At 39.6% G+C, this 12,164-nt stretch overlaps 1 protein-coding gene across 2 annotated transcripts in view; it reads left to right on the top strand.

Annotated features, from left to right (window-relative positions):
• Window positions 1–12,164, top strand: part of LOC309694214 (Golgi apparatus protein 1-like) — a 28,513-nt gene that overhangs the window by 3,370 nt on the left and 12,979 nt on the right. Inside the window, exons 2-12 of one of the 2 annotated variants that reach the window (XM_082514077.1) lie at window positions 4,545–4,574; window positions 6,591–6,677; window positions 6,761–6,976; window positions 7,661–7,864; window positions 8,064–8,135; window positions 8,286–8,472; window positions 8,915–9,132; window positions 9,444–9,565; window positions 10,273–10,374; window positions 11,094–11,247; window positions 11,372–11,389. In XM_082514077.1, coding sequence (XP_082370203.1) covers window positions 4,545–4,574; window positions 6,591–6,677; window positions 6,761–6,976; window positions 7,661–7,864; window positions 8,064–8,135; window positions 8,286–8,472; window positions 8,915–9,132; window positions 9,444–9,565; window positions 10,273–10,374; window positions 11,094–11,247; window positions 11,372–11,389 — 1,410 coding nt within the window. The remainder of the gene's footprint in view (window positions 1–4,544; window positions 4,575–6,590; window positions 6,678–6,760; window positions 6,977–7,660; window positions 7,865–8,063; window positions 8,136–8,285; window positions 8,473–8,914; window positions 9,133–9,443; window positions 9,566–10,272; window positions 10,375–11,093; window positions 11,248–11,371; window positions 11,390–12,164) is intronic. The other variant, XM_082514078.1, reaches the window with a different exon arrangement.

The following is a 12,164-nucleotide window of genomic DNA, read 5'->3' on the forward strand; positions in this document are numbered from 1 at the left end:
CTTTTGGCATGCTGCATTATCCTGCTGGAAGTAACTATCATCTGATGGGCTACCATTCCATTACAGCATCACCATCACTGTTGATACAAGGAAGAATGCATCCATGTTTTCAAATTCTGACTCCACCATGAAAAATCTTGTATTAAAGACTCATCAGACCAGGAAACTTTTTCCAGTCTCCTATTTTCCAATTTTGCTGAACCCATGCAAATTATATTCAGGTTCCCTTTCTGACAAGAACTTGGTGTGGGCTTCTTCTGCAGTAGCCCATCTGCTTCCAGGATCAATGTGTTTTTTGCTCAGAGATGCTCGACTGCATACCTTGCAATCACATTACTGTTGCCTTCCACTCAGACTAGAGCATGGCACCAACAAGCACACCACGTTCAAAGACACCTCAGTTACCTCTCTTTCTCATTCTGATCCTCAGTTTGAACTTCAGCAGGCTGTCTTGACCCTTGCTACATGCCTAAATACTTTGCGTTGCTGCCATATCATTGGCTAATTAGATATTTCCATTAGTAAGCACTTTAACAGGTCTACCTAATCAAGTGTCTGGTTAACATAAGTTGGCCAATATACAATATAGAGCAAAATAATGAAAAAAATATAATTTAATGCAATAGAAAATGACACATGTTCACTGATAGACTTAATACATTTAAAAGACATTTTGTACAGTGATAATAGATTTCCATGTCTTTTATCAACCTCAGTCATTGTCACAAATACAGCAAAAGCTTAAAGTATCACCACGTCAGTCTCATTTTGCACTGTACTCCACAGATATACACAGTTACATGGTTCTGTATAAATAGATAATGGAGGACAAAATGATGATGATAAAAGACTTAACATATAATGTGTTCATAGCCAATAAGAAATTATAATTGCTTTACATTAAAGAATATTTTAAATGAGCTATCTTGCAAACCATTTGTTACACAACCCGTACTGTCCCTGAAAAAAATTTCCCTTGTGAGTTTTTTTTTAATCATCATGTTAACTTCATCTGCTCTTTCACTCACACACACCACACACACACACACACACACACACGAGTCACCTCCTCCAGCAGCCCTGAGTGATGCCCTCTTTACAGAGATAATTACATTGCTTTGACTCTATAACAGCTGTGGCCTCCCGAAGAGGTAAATGGCTCTTATAAATCTGCCTCTTCTCTAGAGAAACACACACAGACACACACACACACACACACACACACACACACACACACACACACACACACACACACATATAGTGGCAGTAACAGGGGCAGCTGAGCAGCATGAGCTTTCAGTACACCCAGTTTGAGAATCTATTTGTGGTGGTGTAAGCCCTGAAATCTGACAGCTGATAGACGTCTGAGAAACAGCAACACAGTTATAAAGTAACAGCAAGTCACTTTGCAATAGCAGAAAGAAGCCAGGGATATTTCTAGAGCTGTGGTCATTAAGGCATTGTGACAAATAATAACTATGGGGAGATAGCGTGCCAGGATGCTGTGTAGCTATGGGTAGCATTTGCAGTCCTACAATTCTTTTTTTACTCAGTGTTTCTGCTTATACCGTAGTAACATCGTTGTCCTAAGTGCAATGTTCAGGATTTAAAGGAAACGCTGATGTAGTCACAGAGAAAGAGGCTACCGTTGGTCCCGTCAAACAAAAACAGCCCCAGGCGGGTCATTAATACAATGGACAATTAAAGCTGTTTATGTTTAAATTGATGATGAAGTATCTCTAACTCTGATAGACTGCTATTTCCTTTACATTAATTTGGATGGTTTAACAGGGCAAAAGTCTATTCGGTGGTGGAGGTGTGATGATTTAAGCTTGTGTTTTTATGCGTAGGCACCTTTCAGTTATTAAGTCGATCATGAACCCTTTTGTACACTGTAATATTCTAGAGTCAAATGTGAGGCCATCTGTATGACAGATAAAGCTTGTTCCAAACTGACAAGTTCTCATCTCTTCTTGGGGCTCCTAGTGTCAAGTTGTAAGCATTGCCTCTACAATGACACATAAAAAGATCTCTAAAAGTTTAGTTGCGTTAAGGAATTAGTGATATCTCTCGGTGTGTCCATCTCCATGAGTAGTTTCTGCTGTATAGTTATTTCAATGACTTAGTCGCAGAAAAAGCCAGGCTACTTTTAACATGTATAGAGTTGTACATGTAGAGTCTTCAGTGGAACACATCAGCCCCAATTTGTTTTATCTCTCTGCCCCTTACCAAGGCACAATTATCCTTTCCACTTCAGTTTGATCAGTCTAGTTGATTAATATGGTCTTTTTTCAAAAGCCTTTGATGTGAATGGATCAGCTCTTCATTAATTAATAACTCATAGTATGACTAGTTTTTTTTAGTTTTTTTTTAAATTTGGGAACCCACCAAGGGTCTGTATCCTTATTACACTGATTTCTTTGTGTCTGAAGCATTTAGTGGAAATGAGAGTTTAAAATCAAAAGAAGGCCTTTTGTCGCTGTTCCCGTGGGCGCAGCAGAGTTATCACAAAGTGCTTTCATGTCTTTTTACAGCAAAGTGATGTGGAGATGTAAGAAGAGCTTCTGCTGCTGGCTTTTGTCTGATAGTCAAGGATGTTGTGGGCGAGTCTATGAAGAGCTTCTGCTGCTTTGTTCATATTAAACTGCTGCGTTTTGGAGAAAAAAAACATTACTTTGCTCAGCGCTTTAGGGCAATGTTGGTGGTATTTTTGAACTGTTCTTTCTGAAGCTAAAGGGACAGTTCCAAAAATGCACTCTATGTATTTTCAATCTCACTCAGTTGCACTAAAATCCTACCTTCGATTTAGCCATGGAGCACGAGTCTAGGTTTTACATAGTAGGCGAGTCAGTAGGCACATTTCTTGTCTGCACTGCTTTCCTTTATTTTTGCAGAGGTTGGTTTTACAAAAATGTTTTTTCCGAGATATTAAAAAACCCCTTGTTGAACAAAAGTGTAACACCATCTAAATTGACTAAGGCAACAGAACTTCAAAAAATGAAAGGCTATAGTTTATCTAAGCCTTATGTATATTGTTCTGAAAAGTGGCTGACTGAAGTTGAAATAGGGTTGATATTATGTAAGCTAGTGTTAGCTCAACGTTTCTGCAAATCGTACTTGGCCCACCTCTTTTTGTGGCTACTAGAGCACAGATTTATTCATTTAAAATCATCTTTCAGGATAGCAACATTAAATAATTTTATATGCAGATAGAAGAATTCTACCTTGTGATAAAAGTCCTAAATTGTACAAAGTAACTTTACAAAAAGCGAAAATTTAGCTTTTAGGCCACATTACTTACTAGTAGCAAAATTTACCCGAGTTTCCAATCAGTTTGTTAATAGTTCAGTTCCATCTTTTCTTAGATGTCATGCTAACATTAAACTACATTGGGTGAAGATAATAAAAGATAATACAAATATAGCTTTGCTCCTTAAGTGTATATATTGACCAACTTAATTGACCTATACCAATTATTAGCACCCGGCTATATATTAACCAATATTATCTATTTGTTGATTTATTGGGACCAACATTTATAATGGCCAATAACTAAAAGTAAAGAAGCAATGGGAGAAACACCCGTCAACCATATTATGAGTGTTGATGTTGCATAGTTTTCTGTCAGAGGGCGCTATTCTGTATTGGAAACACGTTTACAAGTCCATGAACACAAGCATAGCTGAGCATAGTGTAAATCAGTAGTCAACAACTTTTGATAGTAAAACAAACTTTATTTTAAAAATGCATATATTAATTAAAACGGTCTTAAATTCTTAGATAACTGTGCATAAACAAATTTTAGGGAAATCTGTTTTTATGTGTCTGAATGAAAAAAGCGTTGCCCAGTATATCAGATTTTTAAATGACCAAATCTTGGTGATATAAAATCAGTCTTAACAATCGTCATATAATGAAAATTAGCAACATTTAACTGGAAACTCTGCCTATACTCACATGGCCTTAGGAAAATGGACTGCTTGCCAACAAGCTCAACAGTTTTAAAGGGTTTCAGTGTAACTAACCGTGCCTTTGCTGAGTCTTGTTGTTGGTTTATTAACCAATGCATGGTGCAGTAGGTTCAGCATATAAATATAACTAATAAAACAAAAAACCTTCCGATACCTCTAAACACACTTACTATCTTATTATATCTAGTTTGTTCAACCAGTGCACAAAGAAATACAAGCAGGTGCTGGAACTTTTTCCTTTTATCTCTGGCTATGGTGCTGCTTGAAAGTTGGAGTTTGTCAGAGTTGGTTTTTGGTTCCGATGCGTGTTTAGGTTAGGGTGTTGCCAAACTTGGAAATCTCATTGTTGCAGCATGTTGACAAAATATGGCAGTAAAAATACCAAGGTAGCCCTTAAAGCACAAATGACTATTTGTGTCTCTCTGATGGAAGCATGGATTAAACTAGAGTGTTGAAAGATGTTTAAATCTACTGAAGCGCCTTGAGGCGACTGTTGTTGTGATTTGGCGCTATATAAATAAAATTTCATTGAATTGAAGATTCACATTTCTCCCTCTTTTTGTCTTTCTGCAGGAAATTGATATTGCTCCTGACTGCAACCATGTGAGTATTTGTTTTAAAACACACAAATTCACGCAGAACTTTTTAATCAAACAGTACAAGTGTGAGACAAAGAAAGATATAACAGAGACGTGCCTTCATACTCGGCTAATGCTGTCAGGCCAAATCAAAATTTTAACCAAGTCTGTTTGGCTTAAAGTTAACTCACCAAGAAATCAAATGTGATAATTAGCCTTTTGGATATGCAGGGTGGTACATACCTGTCCTGCTTGGACTGCTGGAATTATTTCACTGCATCTGACAGATTTTTAAGTCAAAGTTACTGTTATTTGCCCCTGCTGTTAAAGAATTTAAACCAAACATATTGAAATATGTAATTTCAAAGGTTGACAGAACATCCTAACACACACAGCTGTGATGTACCAACTGCTGAAAAGTTTACACTTAAATTTTTGGCTGAGTTTACGAACCTTTGTCACCTGAGGACTCTTTTCCATCCATGTCTCGTGATCACTGCGTTATGCCTTTAATTTATTCATAACAAATATTTGTAACATTTATGTCATCCCCAACTACTGCAGATATAATTGGTTTTAGTTTTGTCCTATTTGCTTAACTCTATACTTTTCTGTATGCTCTTTCCTCTCACTCCTAATCAGTCATGGTAGAGGTCTGCCCCTGCCTGAACCTGATTCTAGAGATCTCTTCCTGATAAATGGAAGTTCTTCCTCACCACTGTAGCCAATTGTTTTCCTTATAGGGGATCATTGTAGTTCTCTCTCTAATATTTCAGAGGTTTTACCTTACAATATAAAGTGCAATGAGATGACTGCTTGCATGAAATATATTTATATAATATTAAAATGCATATAAAGGAGTGAACATGGTAAACGTTCTGCATGCAAGTATGTTAGTATGTTTATTGACTCAGGGCCACAACCACTACTGTAAACTGGATTATATTATCTTAGAAATATGTCTTAATATGTCCATAAATAGTAAACAAGTAGAAATGTAGAATCTAATACAATATCGGTCTAAAAAGCAGTCTGTGCATACTAATTCAATTCAGTATATTTTTTGGAGCAGTGTCACAGACCTGCATATTTTAATGCACTGTACAATCGGAGAGATTATTGGAAACATTTAGAGAATTTAAAATAAAGCAGTCTAATTATCAGCGACCGCTGACCATGATCCTCTCTTCTCTGTTTAACAAGGTCCTTTCACATTCTCTTCCCCACTCTAAATACTAGCTTTGAAGAACCCACAGCTTCCACACTGCCAGCTGACACACTGACATCAACGCCGTCTAACTTTAAATTAGGAGTTTCTCCTCTTTTTGCGTTAAGAGCTTCCGAAAGCTCGTCTCCGTGCCTTCTGGATGATAAACCTTCAATATTCAGAGTTCAGGGCTGCTAACAGCAGGCAGTTTTATGAAACACCACAAGGCTTATGGAGCACTTGGACTGTCTTTATTACAGCATGGAAAGCACTCGCTGCAGTTGACATGTCACACGCTCACTTGTTCTATCTTATTTTCTCGGTGGACCGACTTTCAGTAGCTGTTGTTTGTGGATGCTGCAGCTGGAACCCCTCTGATAAGAAAGTGATACACAGAGTATTAGAAAACAATAAAAAGAGCACATTGGAAGGTCTTATTTCTGTCATTAAAATCCTTAAAAAATCATCAGTCTTCAGGATGGGGACTGTCTGATCGTTCAGGCGTAGTTCTCTCTGAATAAACTATTCTTTTGTAAAATCGTTCAGGGTAGATTACTTAGATTTGGACTATTTCAACATCACATTCACAAAGAAACTTTGTGAGTTTAGAAGCTGCTTTCTCAAGAGAAACTTTTAACAGTTGTGCCTCCTCCAAAAATAAAGATGAGAAATTATCTAATTAAATGCAATGCTTTATACGACCACCACAAACTCTTTGCTACTAGTTGTAGTTAATGAGTTGGCTTTTTTTTAGTCATGTTCACTATGTTTCATTTCTAATTAACATATAAATTGGATTGTAATTGAAATCCTAACTTTTTTTTCCTCAATCAGCTTCTGTGGAACTACAAACTCAATCTAACCACAGATCCAAAGTTTGAATCTGTGGCCATGGAGATTTGTAAGAGCACCATCACTGAGGTCAGTCTGCCTTTGACTCTACAGGGAAGTTCTAGGTCTGTCCTTTGCTCTCCTCTGACCTGTCAAATGTCCTGCACCTTCAGATAAAGGAGTGTAATGAGGTGGAGCGAGGGAGGGGCTACCTGGTGTCCTGCCTGGTGGATCACCGTGTTAACATCAGTGAGTACCAGTGTAACCAGTATATCACCAAGATGACCAGCATCATCTTCAGCGACTACAGGTTGATCTGTGGCTTCATGGACAAATGCAAAGAAGATATCAACAGCCTGCGCTGCGGCAGCATCAACATAGGACACAAGGTCAGGACTGTGCAAATATATGCAGAAGTTAATAAATCATAAAATGGAGTCCATAAATCAGGAAAGGTTCATTTACAGGCTTTTCGGGTTAAACGACAAAAATAATAAGGTGGCGTAACCAGAGGAAACCCACCTCTCCAAGTGGCAAGTGCAGGCTATTTAGTGCTTATTATAATACACAAAATCTCCATTTGAATATGATGTCCTCCTACACAGTCCACAATTGGCGCACAAGTACATCTTAGGCCTACAAAGGTTCTTATCAATATTACATATTATATTGTAATCATGTTGCCTAGTAACCCCCAGGAAACGGGCTAAACTAACCCTAAGATTTTTAGCATTTATGCACTTGCAACACTTGTTACTGTTATTTTCAAACATATAAATAGTGTCGAGTCTTGTACTGTACCCACGTTACATTGTGTCCTGTTAAGTTCCATTTGGTAAAATATAGTTGGAAGTTTTTGCAAATCCCATTAATTTCTTTCTCGTTATATGGAAGAGAAAGTCAACCCACTCTTTGGTCTGCAAGAATTTTGTAAGCCAGCTGGAATCAAACCAGCAACCGTTTGCTTGCCAATGGAATGTGTAAACCACTACATTATGACACCATGCCTATAGATCATCAGCATATTCAGAGTGTCATTGCCCTCTCTCTGAATCCCTGATGTCTCTTTACAGGACATTCACTCCCAGGGTGAAGTGATCGCTTGTCTCGAGAAGGCGTTAGTGAGGGAGGTGGAGCAACAGGATCGTGCTCATCCAATCAAAGAGGAGTGTCAGAAAGCGATCCTGCGGGTGGCGGAACTTTCCTCAGATGACTTTCACCTCGACAGACACCTTTACTTCTCCTGCCGAGACGACCGCGAGAGGTTCTGCCAGAACGTAAGGAGGCTCTACCGCTGCTTGCATGATGTTCATGCTTCCGGTGATCAGACACAAACAGTTAATGCATTCAGAAAATATGGAAATTATACATGAACTGGTTTCTCTTGGTTTCCAACTGTAGAAACACAAGCTGTGTGGGGCTGGCAAATCCCTTTAACATCTCAGAGCGGAAACCCTTTTCTACTTTTCTCCACAGATTCAGGCAGGAGAAGGGAAAGTCTACAAGTGTCTGTTCAATCACAAGTTTGAAGAGGCCATGTCGGAAAAGGTACAACCATCTCATTTATTCATCTTGTTCCTCGGCGTGGCTGACAGGGCTGCACGATCGTGATTGATGAAACTCTGTAGGGCTTTTGAGTAAACTTTAGTGAATTTGTTTGGTCTCTAATAACCTTTCTCCCCTCCTTCGCCTTCAAAGTGCCGTGATGCTCTCACCACTCGTCAGAAGCTCATCTCTCAGGACTACAGAGTTAGTTACTCGTTAGCTAAAGCCTGCAAGCTGGACCTGAGGAAGCAGCGCTGCAGCCTGGACACCAGCCTGCCACGTGCCCGTGAAGCCCGACTGTCATACCTGCTCCTGTGCCTTGAAGCTTCTGTGCACCGTGGTGAGTGGTGGTGTTGTTGTTGTTGGTGGTGGTGGTGGTGGTGGTGGTGGTGGGGGGGGGGTGTTTAGAGAAAAACTGGTCATTAACTCAGGGTTGCAAAAATCTTCTTAATATCAATCTCCTGTATCTAACACTAGATTGACAAAGCTAGAAGATGGTGAACAAAGGAGGAGACCAAAATATAACTTAGAGTAAAGATTGGACTTAACCCTTATGTGGTGGACTTAAACTCTCTATATAGAATTTATTTGGAATATATTGTTAAATGAGACCTTGAAATCCCAGAGTAGCCAAAAAGTAAATGAATACAGCTTTAAGTAAAGAGTATTTCTTTTTTTATAAATATAATTGCAAACATAATGAATAGGGTGTGAAGTTATCTACATTTCATGTGCATTCATTGTTAATTGTGTTAGTAATAGGTGGTTCTTGTGCTACGCAGGGCATCCGGTCAGCGGAGAATGCCAGGGGGAGATGCTGGACTACCGGCGGATGCTGATGGAGGATTTCTCTCTCAGTCCGGAGATCGTGCTTCACTGCCGGACGGAGATCGAGGCCCAGTGCTCCGGCCTGCACCGCAAAGGCCGCACACTGCACTGTCTGATGAGAATCGGTCGTGGTGACCGGAGCAATGCCATGGACAGCGTCTGCCAGAACGCTGTAAGACCATTGCATGAAATAATCAGTCCTTCATTCAATCAGTCATCATGAAATAAAACTGCAAATTTAGTTATCAAAAATGTTGTTGTCAGTGAAGAACATTCAGATTTTGTATTGGCTAAATACTTCACGAACAGCAGACACGGTACTCTGAGTTGTCGTGTCATGTCGGACAGAATTTTGTTTGATCAGATTTGCAGTTACTGGGGGTTGATAGGTTGTCAATAAAATAATGACAAATAAATAAAATCCAGTTTCTTGCCATTAAATTTATTTCCTGAATATTCGAATATTATTTTTCCTCACTGCAGCTTCAGACTCTGATCCAGTCTGCTGATCCAGGAGGCGACTATCGGATCGACCGGGCTCTCAACGAGGCCTGCGAGTCCGTTATCCAGACTGCCTGCAAACACATCCGCAATGGAGACCCAATGTGAGTTGGTTACACACGTGCACACATGCAACTGCTTTCAGGTTAAGCTTAATCGGAATTTTAAATGATAATCAGATGATACTTTTTAAATGTAGTTTTTATTAAGACTTACATAAGTACATAAGCATTCATATTTTCACTGCTGCTGTTACCGTGACCGAGTACAACAGTGACACGCTGCTTTTTTTATCATAAGAATATTAAAAAAGGAACCAAAACAGACACAAGTGCTAAAATTAATAGTCTTAATTACCATGACCACGATTTAATCGCGTATGTGCTTAAAGTTAAGGGGAGCCGCACTGTGTTGAAAATTACGTAATTACCATTCAGCATATTGTAATTCAAGTAGTCTAGAGGGAGCTTAGACTCAACTGCACCTTCTCTGGCTTCTGCTTTTCGGCTTTAGAAACTGTAGCATGAAAGATTGAAAATATCCATGTCGCAGGTAAGATACAGTGCGGCGATAGCTGAAACGTAGGACTTTAACCTGGCAGATTGGAGTTTGATAAAAACAAAAAAACAGCATATGTTTATCCCATAGGCATCACATGTAATTGTTAACGTTTAAAACAGGGGGCTTAAAACAGCAAGAGAGACCTGCAGGAGAAGGACGCCTGCTTTCAAAATCTGCCTTTTTTCATTCTTCGGATTCCCTGGTAAACACTGATTCATGTGCTGGTATGTCTGTGTGTGTCGGTGTGCAGGATTCTGTCATGCCTGATGGAGCATCTGTACACAGAGAAGATGGTGGAGGACTGTGAACACCGCCTGTTAGAGCTTCAGTATTTTATATCCAGAGACTGGAAGTGAGTGTGCCCGCTGATGCTGATGGGAATGCGACAAATCGACATTGTTCAGCTGTAGAACTTTCTCTGGTGTTTAAGCTTGTTTTCCTGGTTTATATTAAGTCCAGCTAGATACTTAGCCTCTTTTTTTCATCAGCACGCAAAAGACGTTGTTCTACAGCTCACTGAATTCAAGCATGGTTCTCTAATAGGGTGAAGTGCACTATGGCAGCAAGTCAACTTGTGGCATTTGTTTCCTATCAATTCAGTTCCAGTTCAATTCAATTCAGTTTAATTTATATAGCACCAAATTACAGCCGTATTCACCTCAAGTTGTTTCATATTGTAAGGTAAAGAGTGCTAAGGTGCACAGTGGGTAAAAACCACCAGCGCTCTGCTAAGGAAAAAACTGTAGCATTGCAAACCTCCTCTGGCATTAACATCAGCGCAAAAACTGAGTGCTGGGAGCTTTGTGGTGTGGGATTCCGTGCCCGAGCAGCTCCTGTAGGTGTAATGCGCAGGTGGCCCAGTAACTTTTTCCATGTAGTGTATCAGAAAATGTGGCAGGCTGATGATTTTGGGAGTAGTGATGGGTAACATGAAAAAAACAAACAAACAAACAAAAAAAAAAAACCAGCTGAAACTGTACAATAGAATGACTTGAATCAGCAGGAAACAGGACTTGAAGGAGGTCTGTTTTGTGGGTGTGTTTTAGTATCCATTAAGCTTTTGTCTTCCAGACTGGACCCCATCCTTTATAAGAAATGTCAGGCTGACGCCGCCCGCCTCTGCCACACACACGGCTGGAACGAGACCAACGAGGTGATGCCACCGGGTGCTGTCTTTTCCTGCCTCTATCGCCATGCCTACCGCACAGAGGAGCAGGGAAGACGGGTATGTTGACAGCAGAAGCAAACACTTTAGACCGCACTAAGCTGTTTAGGTATAATATTTTGGTTGGTTCAGGGTTATATTTGGTCATAGCAGCAGGCATAACTCTGTTTTTTAAATTTAACAGGCGAAATCTGAAAAGCAGGTAAGAACTCTGATTTTACCTAAATCAGCTCGTACTGATCCTGGTGAGGAGTTAACTGGATGATGATTGTAATGGTGATGGTTGGAGCGAGGCTGAATCAAACTGTTAACCCCGTGGTGGCGCTAGAACAACTCGGGGCATGATCAGAGTCAGTCTAATGTCAAACTTTACTTCTATGGAACTTCAAATGTTTAAAAGTGTGAATGATGATGTGTCTGCATTAAGTTATGAAAAGTATCTGGAACTTTTGGTCTTAAGCATCTTGCCGACGCTACAGGAACCTAAAATTAAAAGACACCCAAACTAATGCAAAAGTGCTCTTAATTTTGGTATATAGATGGTAAAAGCAAGTCCTTCAGAGGACAAGAGCACATTTTAAAATCCATCATGAAACTATGAAAGCTAATCTAGGAGCAGGATTCAGTTTAGTTGTTCACTCTCGTGACACAAATTGCTACTGAAGTGCTGGCTTGTACCCTTCTAAGTCACAGGTTCAGTAGTTCAAATGATGAACCCTGACTGCTCTGCTTTGTTTTGAAAATCTGTATAATCACTTTCTCTCTCTTTCCAAAAAATTAATGAGTTGGAAATCCACTTCGCCCTGATTTTGAGTAATTATACTGATTATAAAGAAGACCCTTGACAGCTTGATTTGATATAATTATATGGTCTCAGTAATCATGGTGTATGCATGTGTCACAAACCTTCAGTGTGAGCGCCAGTTCAGAAAAGTGGGACATTTTAGCTGTTTCACACATCCACACAAAAGAGCCTT

Source organism: Aulonocara stuartgranti, assembly GCF_965226115.1.
Source record: "Aulonocara stuartgranti genome assembly, chromosome: 1".
In the NCBI taxonomy this organism is placed as follows: Eukaryota; Metazoa; Chordata; class Actinopteri; order Cichliformes; family Cichlidae; genus Aulonocara; species Aulonocara stuartgranti.